This window comes from Trichechus manatus, unplaced genomic scaffold (genome assembly GCF_000243295.1).
Source record: "Trichechus manatus latirostris isolate Lorelei unplaced genomic scaffold, TriManLat1.0 scaffold00078, whole genome shotgun sequence".
In the NCBI taxonomy this organism is placed as follows: domain Eukaryota; kingdom Metazoa; phylum Chordata; class Mammalia; order Sirenia; family Trichechidae; genus Trichechus; species Trichechus manatus.
The window spans coordinates 5,494,056-5,495,893 of NW_004444014.1; the positions used below are offsets into that span (position 1 = coordinate 5,494,056).

At 34.4% G+C, this 1,838-nt stretch overlaps 1 protein-coding gene across 1 annotated transcript in view; it reads right to left on the reverse strand.

Moving 5' to 3' along the window:
• Positions 1–621: 621 nt before the first annotated feature.
• The window catches only part of PIK3C3 (phosphatidylinositol 3-kinase catalytic subunit type 3), a 147,403-nt gene continuing 146,186 nt past the window's right edge, over positions 622–1,838 (reverse strand). The window contains exon 23 of the mRNA XM_023735372.1: positions 622–1,487. Within this exon, the coding sequence (XP_023591140.1) occupies positions 1,230–1,487 (258 nt within the window). The 3' untranslated portion in view covers positions 622–1,229. The remainder of the gene's footprint in view (positions 1,488–1,838) is intronic.

The following is a 1,838-nucleotide window of genomic DNA, read 5'->3' on the forward strand; positions in this document are numbered from 1 at the left end:
GGCATAGGTAACAGGTTTAAGAAGCCTAAAAAATAGCATGAGCATTTTCAAGTTCATCTCTTAGGATGAAGACGACCTGAATTTGATAAGCTAGGAAACAATTAACTTTTTACATGGTTCAGTTCCTTCATCTATAAAAGGGGGGTAATGCTAAAACTCACCTTTGTAAGCTTCTAGCAAACATTGTATGATATTTAAAAAATGTCACAGTTCTATCTGAAGTACAATGTTCAAATAAACATAAAGTGAAACTGTTGTACCAGAGAGACTATATCTATTATTATAAAATGGCGATAAAATATAATCCAAAAAAACTACATAAATAGCCATGCTACATTAAACCTTCACTTTTACCATTCTAGAAGGATGATGACAATGTTGATTATTAAGATACTAGAATCATCCAGATATTTGGTCTTAACTCTTAATTGCATGTTGCCATAGCCCTGGTTTTCTACATTATTTTCTTACCAAGAATCTATTATATAGTGATGACTGTTGCACAAAATGGTGAATGTAGTCAATGTCACTGAATTGTATACATAAAAATGGCTGAAATGTTTTGCTACATATATTTCATCACAATAAACATTTTTAAACAATTTTAAAAATCTATTCTGGCTCCAAAGAGTTTGTAATAAGCAAGCCCAAAGTAATTATTAAAAACCATTTAACCAGATTAGTATTTCTACTGGAATTTTACTGAAGAATTGAAGACTAGGAACCTAGGAAATAGAATTAATATTTATTTACAAGAAATGGTATCATCTATTTAATACTTATAAAATGATCTTCCTTCTGGTGTCTAATTTAAGAGAATGCCCATCTATTGCCAATTCCTTCCATTATCCACTGTTTTCTCTATGGGAAAAGGCCCATGCCAATAATAATAAAAAAAGTTGTCAATAACTCTCACAATTTCATTTGCCTAGCTACAAATACACCTTTCTACTGTGTGGTACAGACTGCATTTCTTAAGCTTCTACACTCCTTCTTTAGCATGTTAACATTTACCAAAGCCCAGCAAGTGTTCAAGTCTCACTTGCCAAGGCCTCTGCCACACCTGAGATCACACTCCAGCAGTATTTATAATCATCACTGACTACAAAGGACAAATGCACTTACTGGATGCCCCCAACAAGTTAGTCATTACTGAGAAATTTTAAGGGCAATATGTTTTAGAGTTAATAATGCATGGAACATGTTCACTTCAGCTAGCTGGCAAGATCTCAAAAGGGCCTGACCAAAAATAAATAAATAAAAAGGATGCCAGTTGGCAGGAAAGAAGTATGGCTCTTGAATGACTCTGGAGGAGTACATGGAGAAGCTGAGATAAAAACACACTGCCTCAGAGAACTTACCTGGGCAAACTTGTGAATCTGTTCTACCACTGCGGCGAACAGAGCGTGGACACTTTCGTCAATCAGACTCTGCATGTAGTGCACTGCCTCTTCGTCAGACAGGTCTAGACGGAATTTATCCTGAACCTAGAAGAGAGCGGTTTGTTAGTCTTGTTAATGAAGACAAAAAGGGACATATTTTGAAGAGACAGAATCAAACTGATGTAGATATTATTATACTATATCATGAGCGATTTCTATCCCCCCCCAAATTATTTGTAACTACCAAGAGAAGTTCTGAATATGAATCTTTTGAGTGTTGTAGTTTCCTGTTTTCATTAACATGCTCTTTCGTTATACCCTGTGCTTGCTGGTTGTAAATATTTTTAAGCATAATAACAACAACAAAAAAAAAACCTAACAGAAAATTTGATTCTATTAGGCCCTTCAAACTCAAAAACCATTCTTTGAATACTCAAAGATGTGCTTTATTTTTTT